Genomic DNA, 18,099 nt, shown 5'->3' on the forward strand with positions numbered 1-18,099 from the left:
CACCTGTGATTGTCTTAGTATGCGACATTGTTGAATACTATACTACTGCGTACAAAGTGATCAATACATTATGATCCGAATTTAAATTTCAAGCGATCTGTATAGGTAGGTACAAGTGGCATTTTCACTTACATGTAATCTAACAAGCAAGAAAGGGTTACTAACACTGTGTTCTAGATTTATAATTACCCAATACCTGCAATCTCTCCGTTTGAGAAAGACTACGAAAGCAATTGGTAGCAGCAATTCTTTTTCATATAGGTAATCAACGAACCATAATCGAGGAAAAACGTTGGGCCTACCTTTTCGTATAGCTTCCATTAAATAACGTTTCAAAAATGACACCTGAAGCCAAGAAAAGAAAGAATCAAAAGAAGAAACTAAAGCAAAGACAAAAAAAGGCTGCCGAAAAAGCTGTCCACAATAAAGAATTACACGAAACGCCAGAAAGTACCGTTAGCATTGACTTTGACAATGATTCGGTGAATCCAACAGGATCTGACATGACTCCGGAATCCGATGTTCTTCCAGTCTCATCGTCTACCAATATTTCTAACGATAACGATACGCAGCCAGAAGTACTTGAAGTTAAAGAGTTGCATGATGAACTGCACGACGAATCTTGTCAACATGATATAACTGCGGACACAAGCGACTTAGCCAACAGTTCAATGATTGAAAGTAACTCCTCTATTATCCAAACAGAACCAAATGTGTCTCAAGAGGACACAAAGGACTCGTACGGTTTTCCTTTGAGTGAAATGTCATTTGATGAAGTTGCTGTTGAGTCTAACGACACTAACGAGCATGCCCAGAAGACAGGTATATCAGACATGAGAGAGGAGCCTTCTTCCGAAAATAACTACCAACATTATGACAGTGTAATTATTACATCGAATGATAGTACTTCTTCACATCCTAATCATTTTCTCTCTTCCAATGGCAATCTCCTTTCTCCAGAAGTTCCATCTGGCAATACGCCAGCACAAGATATCTCTCTTGACACAACAGATAGTAGAAAACTTGAATGCCATTACGGTGATAAAGATACAAGCTTGCAATCAAGTCATGAACTTTCTGAAGACCTTTTCGAAGAAGAAGACGACTCATTAAAACAACAGGCGCATGTGCCGCCTGAAGAGGAAAAGGACGATACAACAGACGAAAAAGATACAGGCCATTTGTTCGGGTCTGATACAGTATCATTTGAAAATGTAATTAAGAGTTCTGGGGATGATGCTTCCGAACTTTTTCAAGATAACGAAAATAATGAAAAACTTCCTTGGGAGGAAGAGCTTTCCCAATCAAATGGTGTTGAAAAACAACCCTTTGGTCAGACCATGAGTGGATCTCAAGACGTGGCGGAAATTTCAGAAAGACACAATGAAGTGTTGTCATGGGATGAAGAGTCGAAAGAGTCTAATGGTTATATGGACAACATCCAAAGAGATCAACAATTTGAAGAAGGTTCTGAAAAAAGCTCTGAAAAAATCAGTACACAAGGCTCCAACATTCAAAACAGTTACTACGCGGATAAACTTGAGATTGAAGATGACAAGTCAGCAGATAAAGGAAACTCCGAGCTTCCATCTGCCAGTGAAGGTAATATTGAATCGGACAATGACAATCGGGATGGAACTGGAAGCTTGTTTGCACAGAGTACCGAAGGGCCAGAAGAAGCATTGCCGTGGGAAGCAGATGATAAAAACACCGAAGTGACAAGTGAATCTCATGAAAATCACGAAGGCCTATTCGCCTCTACCGAGCATTACGATAAACTTCCTTGGGAAGTTTCAGAGAACCAAATATCATCAGGAAATACAGAAAATAGCATGCAAGCTAGTACTGAGGGAATTCCTGAGAAAAAGTTTTCATTTTTAGAAGAAGACGATGATCTCTTGGACGATGACGATAGTTTTCTGGCCTCTTCTGAAGAGGATAATTCCGTTATTGATAGCAGCAATATAGCAGACTTAGAAGTAGAACCGGTCGAAGAAAGAAGAGCCTCAAAGTATGAACCCTCTAACGAACAACATACTAAGATACTCCAAAAACAAGCCCTGTTGACCAATACTGCTGGCATTGTCACGCCTCAACAATTTCATGGTTTAGCGAAGAGTGCTTCAAATGGTCCTGGTCGACAAACCAGTATACCATCTGTAGTTACGCCTAGTCCTCCAGTTGTGAAAGTCAACCATTCCATTAACAAAATCAATGAAGAGAAAAAGAAATCCGATGCTTATGATTTTCCATTAGAAATTATTCCTGAAAGTTCTAAAAAAGGTCATGCAAAACCAGTTGGTGTACCAACTCAAAGGTTTGGTTCAGCGCAATCTTTTAGCTCCTTGGAAAAGCCAATTCCACAGAGTAGAAAAAGCTCTCCAACAATTAATTTTGGCGATCCAAAGAGGCCACCCGTTATCCCATTAGGAACCCAGGTGCCTCGCTCTTCCAGAACTAACTCTGGCGCCTCACAGTCACCTCTCAATTATGCTTTTCCAAATCCTTACAATCTTCAGCAGCAACAACAGCCCTCTAGCCAACCAAGGGTTCCTTTACCAAATGTGAACCTACCGCTTCCAATCTTACAGGTAGAAACTACTGCTTCTGTTCCACCGATTCGAGCAAGAGGAATTAGTAACGCCTCTATAGGGAGCACAACATCTTTTGGTGCGAGACGTTCAACTCAGTATGGAGTCAATACCGCGTTATCTCCAGTTTCACCATATGGCCAAGCTGCAATAAACTTACCGACAGCGAACAAGTATGCACCTACTTCACCCGCGACGCAACAAGGTCAATATCCATCCATTGCACAGAGCCTTGGCGGTCCAGTTGTAAATAACCCTAATTTTGTGAAAACTCATAGAGGTCATACAAGTTCTATTAGTTATACTCCAAACCAGAATGAACATGCCTCTAGGTACGCACCTAATAACCAGCAATCTTATCAAACACCCCACGCTCCACAGCCTGTTGCTCCTGGTGCCACAAATCTAAATTATCAAAATCAACCTAGAAATTCCTATGTTGCCCCAGTGATTCCTAACGTTCAACCTGTTGCCTCAATGATTCCTAACGTTCAACCTGTTGCTCCAATGATTTCTAACGTTCAACCTGTTGCCAACATGAACGCTCCTATGAACACTCAGCCACCTATGGGACCATCCGCCACCATTCAAGCTCCTATGAACATGCAACTCCACCAGATCGTTGAGAACCCTGCGAACTTGCCACCTCCTACAAACATACCGCCAATAGGAATTACACGTCAAGCTATGAACAATGCTCAATTGGTTCAAAAAGCAAAAGATGTTATGGTGATTGACAACGAGGCTATACTACATCGTCAATTTCCCGTTTTTCACTGGAGTCCTGCAAATAAGGTTGTGTATKCGGTTCCATCTGCTCCAGATCAATCTCAATATATGATTTCGTCAAGTTCTGTACAGGAGATCAAAGTGATACCGATTGATCAAATAGTTAAACCGAATGACATGCTCAAGAGTTTCCCAGGTCCTTTGAACACTGCCAAGTTGAAAAAGAAGGATTTGACAAAATGGATAGAAATTACAGCGAAGGCCATCTCTGAGAAAAATCAATTAGCCGATATGACTATATGGCTGTTATTGGAAATGAAGCTTTCTGATACGATAAGCTGGAAAAATATTTCAAACCTATTATACAATTCTGACGAGCTTTCGGTTTATTTATCACAACCCTTTCCAGACTCTGAGCTGGTTCCGAACTCTTACAGGCTAGATGTAAGCTGCCAAATGAGAGTCCTGGCGTTCTTACAAACAGGAAATCACGACGAGGCTCTTCGTTTAGCCTTGAGCAAGAGAGACTATTCTATTGCGCTATTGATCGGAAGTTTGATGGGTAAGGATAAATGGTCCGAAGTTATTCAAAAGTATTTATATGAGGAGTATACTACAGGGCCAAATCATCAAAAGGTAATGGCAAATTTTCTGTTCCTTATTTTTCAAGTATTTGTTGGTAATTCTAAAATGGCCGTGGAAAATTTTTATGCTAACAAAGAAGCTGGCCAATGGGCATTAGGAAACTGGAAGAGCATCGTTGCTGCTGTGCTGATCAATATCCCAGCGAATGTTGAAGAAGCGACATCTATACCACCTGTCGTTCTTGAATTTTTGATAGAATTTGGTATCTTTCTTACCAAAAAAGGAATGACTCTGGCAGCCCACACATTGTTTATTATCGGTAATGTACCACTTTCAGAGCAACCAGTAATGGCAGATTCAGACGTAGTATTCCATAGTATTGGAAACCCAAGTACTGTTGAAAGTGTTCTATGGTGTGAAATTTATGAGTATATATTCTCATGCGACTCTAAACTCAAAGGGTTCCCATCGATTTTGCCACAGAAAGTATACCATGCATCTATTTTACAGGAACAAGGCTTGACGAATCTGAGTACTAAGTATACCGATTACTTGGGCTCTTTGATGAGAAAGTTACCCAAAAAAGATGTTTTGACAATAAACTTGGCTCGTGATTTAAATGAGATAGTCACCAGACTCTCCGAGTCGAATACAGGGTGGCTGGCAAAACCAAAATTAAGCAGCGTCTGGGGACAGCTAGACAAGTCTTTTAATAAATATATCGGAGGGGACGACATTGATGCACTGAGTAAAAAAAACGATAAGAAGAAGGTATTTGACGGATTCACTCCTGGATCCTCGGCTAATTCATCAACGGTTGACCTTACTCAAACATTTACCCCTTTCCAAACTCAAGGTAATTCTCAGAGCTATGTGGATACGACGGCTCTCTTGCATAGTGCTTATAACGGACCAAATCACAGTCTTCTGCATTCAAAGCCTCCTCATGGGTCAAAGGGCTTGGCTGAGCCAAACCTACCTTATGTACACAGGATTGGCGACAGTTTACAGGGATCTCCTCAACGTGTTCAAAGTACACAATATGCTTCTATAGACCCTCAAATGACTTCTTTAAGGAGAGTAAGAACTGATCAACACGCAAGCGAGAAGGCTTTTGAAGGTCTGCCAATTTCGGGCCAAAAGTTATCATCTTACGCTCCTCAACATGGGCATAATCATAGCATTCCGATGGAAAAATCCAACTCAAATGCTACTTCTATGTTTACAGACTTTGCGCCTCCGCCAAAATTCGGAAGAGTTTCTTCTAATTACATGTCTAGTCCAGATTTAATAAGAAGGGAGTCAATTATATCTACAGGCTCTGATTTTCTTCCACCTCCTAAAGTTGGAGCACCTGTTAGAAATAATTCTTCACAAGGGTCACTTATGTATTCACCGAGTGTAGAGGCTTTACCTATGGAACCCCTCATTCCTTCTGATCATGAAATACCATACAACAATTCTAGTAGCAAACGCCCCGATGAAACCACACTTGAACGAGAATATCAGACATCAGAGAATAATAGCAACACAGATCAAAATACACTAAAAGATTTCACGGGGGCAGCAGGTGAAACCAGGGGTACCGAAGTACCAGATTTAGAGGATGAAAAGGTTCCTTCCACCATGGAGACTGTCAGTCAGCATACTTCTCGAACTAATCCCGTTCAACTTGCAGGCGAAGAAGCAATTAGCAAGTCCCTTTCACATACTCAACCGATAACTGAAGGTTCCAATGAGGGCACAAATGTCGACAATGCTATACCTTCAAATGACAATGGGGAAAGTGGCGCAGGACTACCAGAACATGTAACAGGACCGGTGTCATCTACATATCTACCCTCTGTGAAAACCGTATCAGAACAAAATAACCTTGATAGCGACCCGTCTATTCAGGAACAAATCGTTGCTGAGAGTGTTATTATTACGACACCCAAACCTATGGAACAACATGTATCGCCTCCAAAGCTAATAAGCACTAAAGCTACTAAAATGCATTCGTCCCCATATATGCCCCAAGATCTTGGCACTGACGTAGACACTGAAGTACCAACTATTCCTGAAGCGTCACCAGCAATTTCCGTAAGAGCTCCTCTAGTAAGAACTTCAGCAGCATCGCCGTATTATCCTTTAGCCAACAGAGCAAATGAAAATGCATTGTATGGGATATCTGAAACGGTGTCTCAATCACAAGTTAGCAACGATGTTCCTACAGAGAATAGATTCAGTCCAATCAAAAAAGCTGAAGTTGTTGAGAGAGAGGATTTTGAACCTACTATTAGGAAGGCTTCAGCCAATCAGTATAAGGCTTTCAAACCGCTAGAGTCGGAGGTAAAGAAATATAATGATGTTATTGAGGAAGAATCCGATGATGAGAATACCTCTGCTGACGATGGAAAGAACACAAAGGATAAAAAGAAGAACAACGACAACGCAAAAAAGGAATCAAACTCTAGAAACGATAATATTGATGACAAGTCCAATAGTTGGTTTGGTTGGTTGAAGAAAGACACTGGTGACAAGAAAGTTTATAAGGCCAAGTTAGGCCATAAGAACACGCTATACTACGACGAGAAATTGAAACGGTGGGTAAATAAGGATGCAACAGAGGAAGACAGACAAAAAATTGTCGAAACTTCAGCACCGCCTCCTCCCCCAATCGTTAAACGCAAAGACGCTGGACCAAAAACAAAGCCACGTTCGGGCCCCATCAATAATACTGTACCTCCAATAAATGCTACTTCGGTAATCCCAAACAATCCAATTACTGGAGAACCCTTGTCAATTAAATCACCTCCTCCTCTTTCTTCTGGAGGAGTCAATACCGAAAATTCTCCACCACCATCCTCTCCTATATCTAATACTTCTGGCGTAAACCTGACTGGTAGAAAGGCCAACGGTCTAGATGATTTGTTAAGTTTGACAGGAGGGCCTAAACCAGCAAGTACAAGAAGAAAGAAGAAATCAACAAGAGGTTATGTTAATGTGATGAACAACATATAATGATTTTGACCACCATGGTATTTTTCTCATATCATCTTTTGCATTTTTTTCTCTTTTCTTGATGTATAACATATACCCTCTATAAACCTCACTAAAAAAAATTATATTTATACAGTAGTAACAAAAAATCACATACAATGGACGTTGGGATGAATAATTATTTGTCATTAGTAACTTAAGCGTTTGGGATTTAACCGGTGTAGAATATTTCATGTAAGCCTAGAAAAGGCCATTGTGTTTTTTTTTGTGACGTCTCCTTTTTCTGTCATGACCTGAACATAAAACCGGGTTAGGACGGCCAACGAATTGAAATGTGATTTGAACACCAATTACAGGAAGTGCTAAAGGGGTTATTATGAAAGGACTTTTCAATTACTTTATTGAAGTGACGCTGCTTGCTGGTTGAACGAAATTCATGAAACCTTACTTAGTTGAATTAAAGCTAAAAGACACTGAGAAGCTGGACTGGAAAAACGGTCTATCCTCATATCTCAAAAAATCGTACGGCTCTTCACAATGGAAAACATTTTATGATGAGAAGGCTACATCCGATCTCGACCACTTAAGGAATAATGCGAATGGAGAGCTAGCACCTGATTCATTATCTGAACAAAATTTAAAATACTACTCTTTTTTGGAACAGCTTTACCTTCGTCTGGGTAGTAAAGGATCGAGGTTAAAATTAGATTTTACCTGGTATGATGCAGAATACTCGTCAGCACAAAAGGGGCTCAAATACTCCCAACATACTTTAGCGTTTGAAAAATCCTGTACTTTGTTCAATATTGCTGTAATATTTACGCAAATAGCTAGGGAAAAAATCAATGATGATTACAAAATCTCGATTGCAAATTTGACGAAAGCTTATTCCTGTTTTGAGTTCTTATCAGAGAACTTTTTGAACTCACCGTCCGTTGATCTGCAGTCTGAAAACACGAGGTTTTTGGCCAATCTTTGTCACGCAGAAGCTCAAGAGCTATTCCTTCTAAAACTATTGAATGGTCAACTATCACCCAAGCAATACACGTTAATCAGCAAACTTGCCAGGACCACCTGTAACCTCTATCAAAAATGTCACGATTTTACTAAGGACACAGGAAGCGAATTGCTCACATATGGTGAACCCAAATGGAAGACCATTGTTACTTGTAAACTACACTTCTACAAATCGCTGAGCGCATATTACCATGGTTTGCACTTAGAAGATGAAAACTGTATTGGTGAAGCAATTGCTTTCCTCAATATCTCTGTGCAAGAACTGATTTCGTCTCTTCCTTTTAAAACATGGCTGTTGGAATTTTTCGATTTCGATGGATTTAAAGAGACTTTAGAAAAGAAGCTAAAGGAACTGATCAAGGATAACGATTATATTTACCATGAAAGTGTTCCACCAGTCGTACAAATTGATTCTATAAAATCACTCGATGCGATCAAACCTCTATCATGGGAGAAAGTATTAGAGCCATATATGGAAGAAGTTGGGGATAAGTGTGATGCGTTGTACAAAGGTATTATTCCTTTGGATGTTTATGAAAAGGAAAGTATTTACTCCGAAGAAAAGGCCACACTACTAAGAAAGGAGGTTGAAGAAACTGAAACAGCAAATTTGGAGTACTCTTCCTTTATTGAATTCACCAACTTGCCTAGGCTCTTGAGCGATTTACAGAAACAATTCAACGCTGGAAACATTGTGTCAAATACGGATACTCAAGTACAACTAATGAGAGACCAAATTCAGGCATGGTGCAAATTTGTTCAAACAAACGAATTTAGGAATATAGAAGAACAAATGAACAAGATTGTCTTGAAGAGAAAGCAAATCTTAGATATTCTACCGGCTTTACCTACTGACCAGAAGGAAAATGTTACAAAATTGAAATCTTCTCTAATAGCGGCCTCAAATTCAGATGAAAAATTATTTGCTTGCGTGAAGCCTCATATTGCGGAATTAAATTTATTGAATGACAGCGGAAAGGTATGGAGAAAGTTTGAAGAGTTCAATAACAATATTCCTGCACAACCTAGCCTGTTAGATATCGATGATACCAAAAATGATAAGATTTTGGACTTATTGAAACAGGTAAAGGGTTATGCAGAAGACTTGAGGACATTAAAGGAGGAACGTTCCAGAAATTTGTCTGAACTTAGGGACGAAATTAACAATGATGATATAACAAAACTATTGATACTTAACAAGGGAAAATCCGACGTTGAGCTCAAAAAAGTATTTGAAACGGAACTGGAGAAGTTTGAGCCTTTGAGTACGAGAATAGAAGCAACAATTTATAAACAGTCTTGTATAATCGATGAAATCAAAGCTAAGCTGGACGAAATTTTCCATATCTCAAACTTTAAGGACAAGTCCTCTAAAGAAGAAGAGTTTTCAAACGATCGTAAGGTTTTCTTTGATAGTTTACAAGACGCAGTTAAAGCTTTTGGTGTTTTTGCGTCTGATTTGCCAAAAGGAGTGGAGTTTTATGATTCGCTACTCAATATGAGTAGAGACTTGGTTGAAAGAGTAAGAACAGCCAAACAGCATGAGACCCTTACGACAAACTCTCCTGCACCTCCTCTCCCTCCGCTTGACTTCAGGGCACCTGTTGTAGGAGATCGTCCATTATTGCCCCAAAATAGCGCAGCGTCTCAATCTCAACCTCAACAAGGCTTCAATTTAGAAGCACGTTTTCGAAATCTCAAAGTAAGTTCCAGCAATGACTTACTCCAAGGACCTAATATTCCACCAAGAACCTATGAATCTTCACCATATGCAGCAATTCCTAACACGACAGGTCCACCAATACCACCAAAACAATCGCAAGAAGATCTCTACGACGTAAGGAGGCGTAGAGCGGTTGAAAATGAAGAACGTGAGTTGCAAGAAAATCCAACATCTTTTTACAACAGGCCTTCTGTTTTTGACGAAAATATGTACTCTAAATACAGCAGCTAAACCAATACATAAATGTGTAAGGCTTATTTCTTGTTTTTGTTTTACCTATTTTTTGACTCCATATGATAATTATAAACATATATATATATATATAATATATTTGTTAAGGTCGCTTTTATAAAGATATATCATCTACGTTTTGTTCAAAGTTGCTTTTTTGATCGCCTTTCCACCATTTACTTTTCGTTCTGGTTTACTTTGAGAGCTAGGTGTATACCATACATTTTCAGATCCAAAATCAGCTTCGGACATTTTGACAAAACTGATCAAACCGTTATCCATAATCGCAAGAATGAAACTCCGGTACCCCGCCTTAAGCCTACGTTTTTGCTGTATATGGGGTGGGTATGTCTTCGATTTCTTTTTGGAATTGGGCTTAGCTGTCTCTTTCTGAGAATCAAATTTTGTTAAAGATTTTGAAGGCAAGGTATTCTTCTCATTTCGAGATTTTGACGCCGTCTTGGTGTTATATTGGCTTCGTGATATCCCTTCGACATAAGAGTTTGCATCCCAATCGAGATCGTCCTTGACTTCATTCAAAAATTCGAACTTATAGTCAAGAGAAGCAAATATAGATCGTAGCTCTTTACAAGTAGGGAAATGCTGAGATTTATCATTCTTATTGTAAACGATTATTTGGAAATCGGGCAGGCCAGGATTTTTCTTCTTAAAATTAGCACACGGTTTCCATACATTGAAAGTCAGTGGGACCTCTATTTTCCCTCTTTCTTGTTGTCTTCTGAATCTTGAGTACCACAACTCATCTCTAGTTTTTGGCACAGTCACGGAACGGATAAGTCTATTTAGTCCTTGATATAGTTGTGGCGATGTTCTATACTTCAGGAAAAAAAAATTCCATTTACGATAAAAGAACCCGCTGAAGAGCGATATTTTCTGTATTTTAAACAGTGAAAAGAATCTCGAACTTATTATATGTAAATTGTTTTGTCGTGTCGATGGTGGATAATAGGAAGTTGTGACGCCCATATCTTGACGGCACTGTTTTGGTATAAAACCGAGTCTTTTTAGATGAGCAAAAACGAAATATTCGTCCATCTCGTGCTGTGTTGAAAATAGCGAATATAAGTCTTCCATACTAAGCATTATTTCGACGTCGTAATCAGAACTTTCATGTTTAGAGCCACTCTGCAACTTATAGTAAGGAAGGATGGTACCCCTCTCTGCCAAATAAACAAATTCGTGAAACTCAAGCCACAATTCGCCTGAATTATCAGCCCTTCCCATTGTTTGCATGAAACTACCTTTGGGTTTGGGCAGAACTGCTTGGTGCCTGTGTGGTACGTAATACCCTTTAACTTGGGATTTTACAGTGGTGCCTCTTATCGAGTCAGATATGGTATCAAACATTGCCTTCCTTGCCCTATATAAAAGCACTTCTTGTAGGTCAGTACCATCTGGTTCGTAGTCCYTTTCGCCCCTCCTTGGGAGTGAAAGTGCAGCATTTTTATTCACCAGCGATGCGACTTGTGACCAGTCTTGATATATTTCTTCTTCTTCCTCTTCTTCATCGTCTAATTCTGGATCAATTGTGCCCTGCTGGCCATTTTTCTTTTCACTCAGTTGCATATTAATCAACCGGAACTCAACTTGAGCGTATAACCGTGTAGTCCTGATACTGTAAATAAATGGACTAACTAATACATGAGATGGAGCCGTGTTAACTTCAGAAGAGCAGCTTTGATTTTTGTTTTAGCGCTTGTAAATACGAAAAAATAAAAATAAAAATAAAAAAATGTAGGCCATATCTCCTCTTGTTAAAAATCATACATTAACAAGAGGAGCACAGGAAATGGCTGTATGGCCATCACCTACCACAACACCTTAAAAGCAAAATGTAGACGCTATGAAACTACAATAATATGAATAAACATGCTTCGTAAACTATAAAAAACTCCTTTGATATACCATATTATATTACAAATTAATAATACATAAATGCGTTAAATAAAACAAATGACTGCTTATATGCGTCGATCCAATGCAGAAAATTTCTTTATCGTAAAGTCTTTATGAAGGTGTCTAAATTATACTCTTCTTCATATTGAGATGGATCCCATAACTCCTTTAATTCACCAAGTGCCTCTTTGGCTTTACCAGTTAAGCCTGTTTCGTTAGCGATATCTTCCATTCCCTTGGCTGGTTGTGAATCATTATTATTCTTTTCTTCATTGTCCTGAGAAGCAACATTATCAGGATCAAAAAGATCAAGCAATTGATGAGTGTCCATGGATGCTAATCCACTGTTTTGCTGGTTAACGACAGTAGAAGCAATATTCATTTTGAATTTTTGTAAACCCATAATTTTCTCTTCAAGTGTACCTTTGGTGATAATTCTGTAAACATTCACCACCTTTTTTTGGCCAATTCTATGGGCTCTGTCCATTGCTTGCAGATCGTTCATGGGATTCCAATCGTGCTCTATAAAAATAACTGTGTCTGCACCAGTCAAATTTAGGCCTAGCCCACCTACTTTGGTAGTTAACAGTAGACAATCGATAGATGGATCCTCGTTGAATTTTCGGACAACTTTTTGTCTGTCTCTTGGGTCGACACTACCATCTAGCCTCATGTACGTTACAGAAGGCATATACTTTTTGAATAGATCATTTTCAACCATATCTAGCATATCTTTCAGCTGACAGAAAATTAAAGCCCTATGTTGTGAAATGACATTCTGTATGGGGAAACTTTGATCTTGACATGACGTTTTGTCCATATCTTCTTCGCCAATACCACACTCAAAAAGTAACGTTCTTAATGCACTTAGCTTAGGAGCATTAATAATATCGTGTAAATCTAAACCAGTTTGCTTTAAATAGTCTTGAACCTGAGATAGTTGCGGGTGATTTGGTGAAAGAACCAAAGCTGGATGATTACACAATTTTCTCATATATTGTAGAGCTTGGAAGATATGTTGCTTACCGTCGACAACTTCAGGATTTTCTATATCCTTTTCAACTACATTTTTTTGCTTTTTGGCGAAATCCATGTACAGTTGTTTTTGTAAATCGCCCAATTCACAATAGTAATCCTGAATAATCTTGGGTGGTAAATCAGATAAGACGTCTTCCTTCAATCTTCTTAGCATGAAAGGTAAAACTTGCTTATGCAATGCCTCTAAAGCTAGTACACCAGCTTCTTGTTCCTTGGATGACGTTTTACTATTTCTCGACGCAGCGATTGGTTTAGCAAATCTTTCTTGGAACATCTTTTCCGTTCCTAAAAACCCTGGCATCAAGAAGTCGAACAAAGACCATAGTTCTAAGACATTGTTTTGAATAGGAGTACCGGTTAAAATCAACCTGTGATTTGCTGTAATATCTTTAACAGCCTTTGCAAGTTTTGATTGAGAATTCTTGATAATATGTCCTTCGTCTAAAACACAATAGTTGTATTCCGTTTTGATTAGAACTGCGAGGTCATTTCTAGCGACATCATATGATGTGACAATAATGTCGGCATCTTTCAACTGTGGTCTCAAAGTTGATCTGACAGTTGGACCGCCAGCATAAATGACAACCTTCAAAAACGGAGCATATTGGTCGAATTCATTTTCCCAGTGACCAGTCAACGATGGAGGACAGATTATTAGAGAAGGCAACGGCCTGCTTTCAACGGAATGCGTTTTTTCGTAATCTTCCTTTCTCAAATACTGATCACTCGCAATAACGCAGATTGTTTGTAACGTTTTCCCTAAACCCATATCATCACATAATATTCCATGTAGATGATATTTGTTTAAAAATGCCAACCAGTTAACACCATCTTGTTGATACTTTCTCAATGTAGCCTTAATTGCAATAGGCAATTTGAATGGTTTGGCCTTAGATGGATCCATCATTTGTTGAATAAAATCACGTTCCCTTTCTCTGCTGGCCACCAATTCTTCTGGTAGACCTTTTGGATCGGCAATACCAGCTTCTAGAGGGACTAGTTTGATAATTGACGCAAATGTTGTTGTGGCCAAATTTCTAACGTCTTCGTTTGAATCACTCATACGACCCAAAAGTGGAACTATTAGAAAAATCACATAAGGCAAAACATCGGTTTCCATGGAGAGTGACAAATGATAAATAAGTTCTGTGGACCCTTGGCGATCGGATAGAGAGCCAGCACTATTCATTAAAGGTAAAATCTCACGAATGGTAAAAGCCATTACTTCCACAGAAGATATTTTGGCAAGATCAGCAAAAGTTCTTGCAGCCGAATAACGGAAAACAGATAAGCTCGATCTCAAGAATGTCAGTAGAATGGGGAAACGGGTGAAAACCTCATCGGAACGTAAAGAAGCAGACATAAATGGGAACAGAGCCCTTAAAATACCGAAGGAGTCCACTATTTTTTGGCCCTGTTCTCTGTCAATTTTTTCTATCTCTACGTTTTCATGACTGCATAACGAATCGAATAAAATAGATTTCAATTGAGGCAATGTTTGTAAAATGGAAGGCCCGAGGACTTCAAATAAAGTTTTCAAGGTGATCAACCCACCTTTTCTTTTGAGTTGAGCCTCTTCTGACATTTTTGCTAGATTGATATCATCTTGGGAGGCAATTGAATTAGACTCCTTTATTAGTGTCAATATTTTTTCTTTGAAGTCTGCATTTACAGAGAAATCAGGAACCTCAGAAGTATCAACGCACAAAAACCCACATAGATTTTTGACGATTTTACCGGAAACATTAATCTTGTTATTCTCTAATAGTTGTTGAATCAAATGTACGACAGATTCGCCGGCCATCTTTTGTAATTTCTCGTTTCTTTCTTCTTTGACACTATCCATAAGGGATCTGATAATGGGGTTTAATTTTGGAGGGAGGCCGTCAAACAATAAGATTGAGGATGCATAGTTGGCCAGAATACTACCTGTACGAAGCTTGGCTGACTCCTTGGCTGCATCGATGGCCATTAGCACCCGATGCTTAGAGTCTTCTAGCGGTTTCTTGGCCAGCAGTTTATAAGAGTTATTCATGGACTTGAACATTTTATCATAGTATTCTCCATACACTTTTTCAGCAGTTTCTATACCGAAGGCATGTGGGCCAGCTTCTGTTTCGCCTTGGACCACAATTGCCACATTTGGTAGTTTGTATTGGGGCAGCATACCTACATCAACAAACGTAGCCAGTAAACTTTGACATTGAGTCCTTAAAGCCTTTAGACTTGGAACTAATTCCCTAAAGACAGGAAATTCATCGCGATTTGTTAATTGTTTGTTCATTAGAGGACTGAAAAGCTCTGATACGAATGAAGGTAGTTTCTCTTCATTTGAATGCTTTTGTAACCAAGAAGAACAAAACTGTGTAACAATTATACCTGCTAACATGCGTGGAGTTGAGAATGGTAATTCTAAACAACGAGCCAAAACATTGGCAAAAAAAGATTGAAGTGTAGAGTCTTGAAACATTGACAAAGTTAATGCAAATGCCTTTGCCCCCATTATTCTGGTATTGAGGATTACTTCCAGTCCCAGCAAGGTAATATCACCCGCAATCATAGGTGCATCTATATTGATATGTTCATTGCTCTTTGGTATTGGAATGTCTGAATCCGTCGCCGCCTCAGAAATGGAACGCTTCTTTTCTGGATGTAATTGGTAGTGTTGAGAAGGTTTTAAAATGTATTGCGATTCCATCGCATAGTTCTTACCCTTCTCACCCACTGGAGTGTTTAGAAGGTGCAGTATTGGTTGTAAGTGCTTACTGAAAACATGGTCTAAAGTTTTTTCAGTGTGCTTGACCTTATAGTGTTCCAACAATGCGGTGTAAACATCGAATGATAATTGCAGTAGTTCTGGATTTTGTTCGAGTAAAATGTTTTGGAATACCAAACGAAATACTTTACCATTCAGCCAGTTCTTGGTGGAGTCATCCTTTATTGATAAAAATGCAATTAATAAATTTAATACAGCTTTCCTTACTGACGATATTGAGTGACGTAAAAATGGGTACAGCTTCGGTACCAAAGATTTAAATGACCATTCTGAAGGATGTTCTAGGGCTTTATCTTTCAATATACCTAGCACTTCTTGATGGTAGCACAGTTTTGCCAAAAGATTCATAATAGAACCGACACTAGATGAAATGTCATCATCTAAACGGGCCAGCAATGACCATATAGTGGTCACCAGTGTATCGATGGTGGATGTGTTTAGTTTGACAAACTCATTTGTTATTGGGGTTAGAATCGAAGCTGCTACGCTTTGCACGTCATCATCGGTTTGATTTAGACCATATAGTACTATTCGTACCACATTCTCTAGTAAACCATGTGAAAATAGGAAATCAGTCTTAATGCTGACAAAATAACGAATTCCTAAGAGTCCACCATGAGTTGCTTCCCATATTTTATTGGGTAGACCTGTTTCTATTGGATCTTGTAAAACCAGCTGCTCTAAACAATTGAAGATTTTAATGGACAAATTATTGTCCAAATGGATTAATAATGCTGCTAGGGTTTGTGCGATTGACTCACGTACAGGAGCAACAACTGTATCGTAGACATAATCTCCAAATCTGTCCAACGCAAAAACCGTAAGAAGACGAGACGCCAGATCTTCTAAGCTTTTAGAATTTCTTATATCGTTTTCGTCTCTAGTCCTTCCCCTAACCCTACTAACCCCAAGGGCATGTTTTTTCACTAATTCACGAAGACCTAAGGCAGCGCCATGCCTTATCTCCCAGTTTTCGCTCATTAAGTTGTCTAAAAGTAGTTCGTATATGCCTTGAAACTGCCAAACTAGACCGGCAACAATTTCATGTTGCTCCAATAAGGGTCTCACTGTGGACTCTATCATCAGTTTATTGTCATCTGTTTGTTCGGTGATTTCCAGCTTGGGATTTGGCTGACCAGTTGTGGAAGAAGTAGGTGAAGATGCTGCAGTGCTCGTCATATTTTTCTCACTCAATAAGGTCTTGGAAACTGAGCTTTCCGTTATATCTACAGGATGTTTGGAAGTGTTTTTTGCAATCATTTTCTTCTTTCGCCTCGCCATTGCCAGCATTCTTGCCGATTTCTTGTTGGCGTTATTCTTATTTTCATTCGCCTTGTCGAACGTATTGTATGTAGGTATTTCTTGCTTGATGTCATCTGTTTTGGTCTGCTTCCTTATATTGTCATCTGCTCGACCAAGAACGTTATAGTCGTTTATACTAGATGCCAGAAGCACTTTACCTGACTTCAAAATCTCGTTTAATTTCCAATCAGTCAAAGAATTCAGATGCTGATCTTCTTGGAGCAGATTTAATTGGTTATTTTGCGTTGCCTCCTCCAGTTTTATTTGCATTTCATGATCTAGCTTCACTTGAGCGTTGTTCAAGGGAGAACCTTCATTTGTTCCTCGTACTAAGTCCGATTCGTTCGGATCCCAAGAAGGGGCATGGGCCACTATACCTCCCACGGCCCTGGCTGCGGTAACACGCGTTTCCCACTTTTTGACTAGCAAGAAGGGGTATACTCTGGATAGCAGCGAAAGAATGTCTTCAGGATGTTGTTTGGCCAAGTCTCCCATTTGGTCAGCGGCCATGTTCCGGACCACCTGGGTGGACCCAGTCTCAATTAATATAACCTGCCGGTCCAGTCTCGAAACTCGTGATGTCATCGGTGGTGTAGTAGTGCGTAGTAGTGTGTCGCTCTCGCCAGCAGCTTAAATGTGACTGTCTTATGTTGTGTATCCTAAGGGTCTCCAAAAGCGAATTGAAATAACCGCCGAGCTGTTTGTACGGGGCCAGAATAGCAGATAGATGGTCTTTTTGTTGTTTTTTTCTCAGGGCGCAACAGTAAATGACGCGCAGACCGCCGAGGGAACGGAATTGGTGGAAATCACAAGCTTTTATATCAAGTGCACTGGCCAGCGGGCGAGACGTGTTTTTTTGCTTTAAATTTTTGCGATGAGGCGGCAGACGCGTTGCTTTTGCGCCTGGGGCCTGCCACCGTGCGGGTAGCGATGCGCTGTAGTTGTTGCTCTATCCTGTCACCCTACAATCCCTGCTTGCCTGATCGCGGCAGTGGTTGATCCGACCAAGCAGCACATACAGAGTCGGCATAGCGAGACTTAACTAACGGAGGTCCATGCACCAACGGGGCTGTCCGAGGTTACGGGGCTACTCAGCCTTCACTTAAATATATATCTCTGGTCCCGTCTGTGAAGATGCTGATTTTGACTTGGAAAACCATGGTACTGCTCCGCAAGATTTCAGATAGTTGCTTTCTGTGAAATATAGA

The 18,099-nt window shown here is 39.6% G+C and overlaps 4 protein-coding genes across 4 annotated transcripts; 2 read left to right on the plus strand and 2 right to left on the minus strand.

Annotated features, from left to right (window-relative positions):
- Positions 1–338: 338 nt before the first annotated feature.
- Positions 339–6,908, plus strand: SEC16 (COPII coat assembly protein SEC16; the record flags this gene model as incomplete). The annotated part of the gene is made up of 1 exon (XM_018368368.1): positions 339–6,908. One exon carries the CDS (start codon positions 339–341, stop codon positions 6,906–6,908), a length of 6,570 nt encoding a protein of 2,189 aa, XP_018218948.1.
- Positions 6,909–7,323: 415 nt separating this feature from the next.
- On the plus strand, positions 7,324–9,858 carry BRO1 (Bro1p; the record flags this gene model as incomplete). The annotated part of the gene is made up of 1 exon (XM_018368369.1): positions 7,324–9,858. One exon carries the CDS (start codon positions 7,324–7,326, stop codon positions 9,856–9,858), a length of 2,535 nt encoding a protein of 844 aa, XP_018218949.1.
- A 132-nt stretch (positions 9,859–9,990) lies between these two features.
- On the minus strand, positions 9,991–11,445 carry SEN54 (tRNA splicing endonuclease subunit SEN54; the record flags this gene model as incomplete). Its single annotated transcript, XM_018368370.1, has 1 exon — positions 9,991–11,445. One exon carries the CDS (start codon positions 11,443–11,445, stop codon positions 9,991–9,993), a length of 1,455 nt encoding a protein of 484 aa, XP_018218950.1.
- Positions 11,446–11,872: 427 nt separating this feature from the next.
- MOT1 (DNA-binding ATPase) lies at positions 11,873–17,476 on the minus strand (the record flags this gene model as incomplete). Its single annotated transcript, XM_018368371.1, has 1 exon — positions 11,873–17,476. The coding sequence occupies one exon, from the start codon at positions 17,474–17,476 to the stop codon at positions 11,873–11,875; it is 5,604 nt and encodes a 1,867-aa protein (XP_018218951.1).
- Between the last annotated feature and the right edge of the window lie 623 nt (positions 17,477–18,099).

Source organism: Saccharomyces eubayanus, chromosome XVI, assembly GCF_001298625.1.
Source record: "Saccharomyces eubayanus strain FM1318 chromosome XVI, whole genome shotgun sequence".
NCBI classification, from domain to species: domain Eukaryota; kingdom Fungi; phylum Ascomycota; class Saccharomycetes; order Saccharomycetales; family Saccharomycetaceae; genus Saccharomyces; species Saccharomyces eubayanus.